At 43.3% G+C, this 1,088-nt stretch overlaps 1 protein-coding gene across 1 annotated transcript in view; it reads left to right on the forward strand.

Moving 5' to 3' along the window:
- LOC101857206 (hemicentin-1) overlaps positions 1-1,088 on the forward strand; it is a gene marked incomplete in the record, with an annotated part of 120,102 nt that overhangs the window by 77,821 nt on the left and 41,193 nt on the right. The window contains 1 exon segment of the mRNA XM_013087487.2: positions 540-621. Coding sequence (XP_012942941.1) covers positions 540-621 — 82 coding nt within the window.

The following is a 1,088-nucleotide window of genomic DNA, read 5'->3' on the forward strand; positions in this document are numbered from 1 at the left end:
AGGGGGAGGAGAGGGAGAGGGGGGAAGGAGAGGGAGAGGAGGGGTTGTAAGCAATAAGAGAAGCAAGGGAACCAAACTTTCGTTCTCATTGTGCGATGGCGAAGCTCCTAACCATTGCACTATAAGCGTTGGTCGAGAGGATGTGGAAGAAAACTCGATTGGTTTTAAAAAGCAGGAATCAAATGTACGTTTACTAATATTAAAATTATGCTGATCTACCGAACACTATTGGTTTTTCAAGATTTTCTGGGATTGTTTCGATAATCTCACTTGTCATTCAGTTCAGTTCATGTGTGTGTGTGTGTGTGTGTGTGTGTGTGTGTGTGTGTGTGTGTGTGTGTGTGTGTGTGTGTGTGTGTGTGTGTGTGCGCGTGTGTGTGTAGGAGGGGGGGAGGGGTACCTCCTTTCTTTCTTTTTATTGTATCTGTTTTATACAATCTGTCTGCCTTTTTCTCTGCACTCAAACGGCTGTCGTTGTATCCGTGTGTGTGACTCTTCTTCACCAAAAACCAACAAACAAACTATTCCCCTGTCCCCAGGCTGACGACACCGGCAACTACGTGTGTACAGCGGAGAACAACGTGGGCAAAGACTCACAGAGTCGCCTCCTCAGGGTACAGGGTGAGGAATAATAATCGTAATCATAACAAGGAAAAGAAATCAAATGAGGTAGTGCTTGATGAAGCCGACGAGGGGCGCTCAGTGTTAAAAACAATCAGGAAACGCCAAATGCAGTTTTTGAGACACCTGAATAGACATAAGCGTCTTGAACATCTAGCTCTCACTGGCAAAATTGAGGGAAAGCGAGGCAGGGGTAGACCCAGAACAACATACTTAGAGAACCTATACAAATGGGTAACAGGGAAAGATCAGGGAAACGTAGCTTTTTTTAGAGCATCCGAGCAAAGGAATGAATGGAAAACCATGGTCGCCGATGTCTGTCGCAGATCTGGCACAGGATGATGATGATGATGAAGTATAATCATAATCATAATTGTTATCATAATCATAATTAATAATAACAATAGTACATGTAGAAGAAGAAGAAGAAGAAGAAGAAGAAGAAGAAGAAGAAGAAGAAGAAGAAG

Source organism: Aplysia californica, unplaced genomic scaffold (assembly GCF_000002075.1).
Source record: "Aplysia californica isolate F4 #8 unplaced genomic scaffold, AplCal3.0 scaffold00593, whole genome shotgun sequence".
NCBI classification, from domain to species: Eukaryota; Metazoa; Mollusca; class Gastropoda; order Aplysiida; family Aplysiidae; genus Aplysia; species Aplysia californica.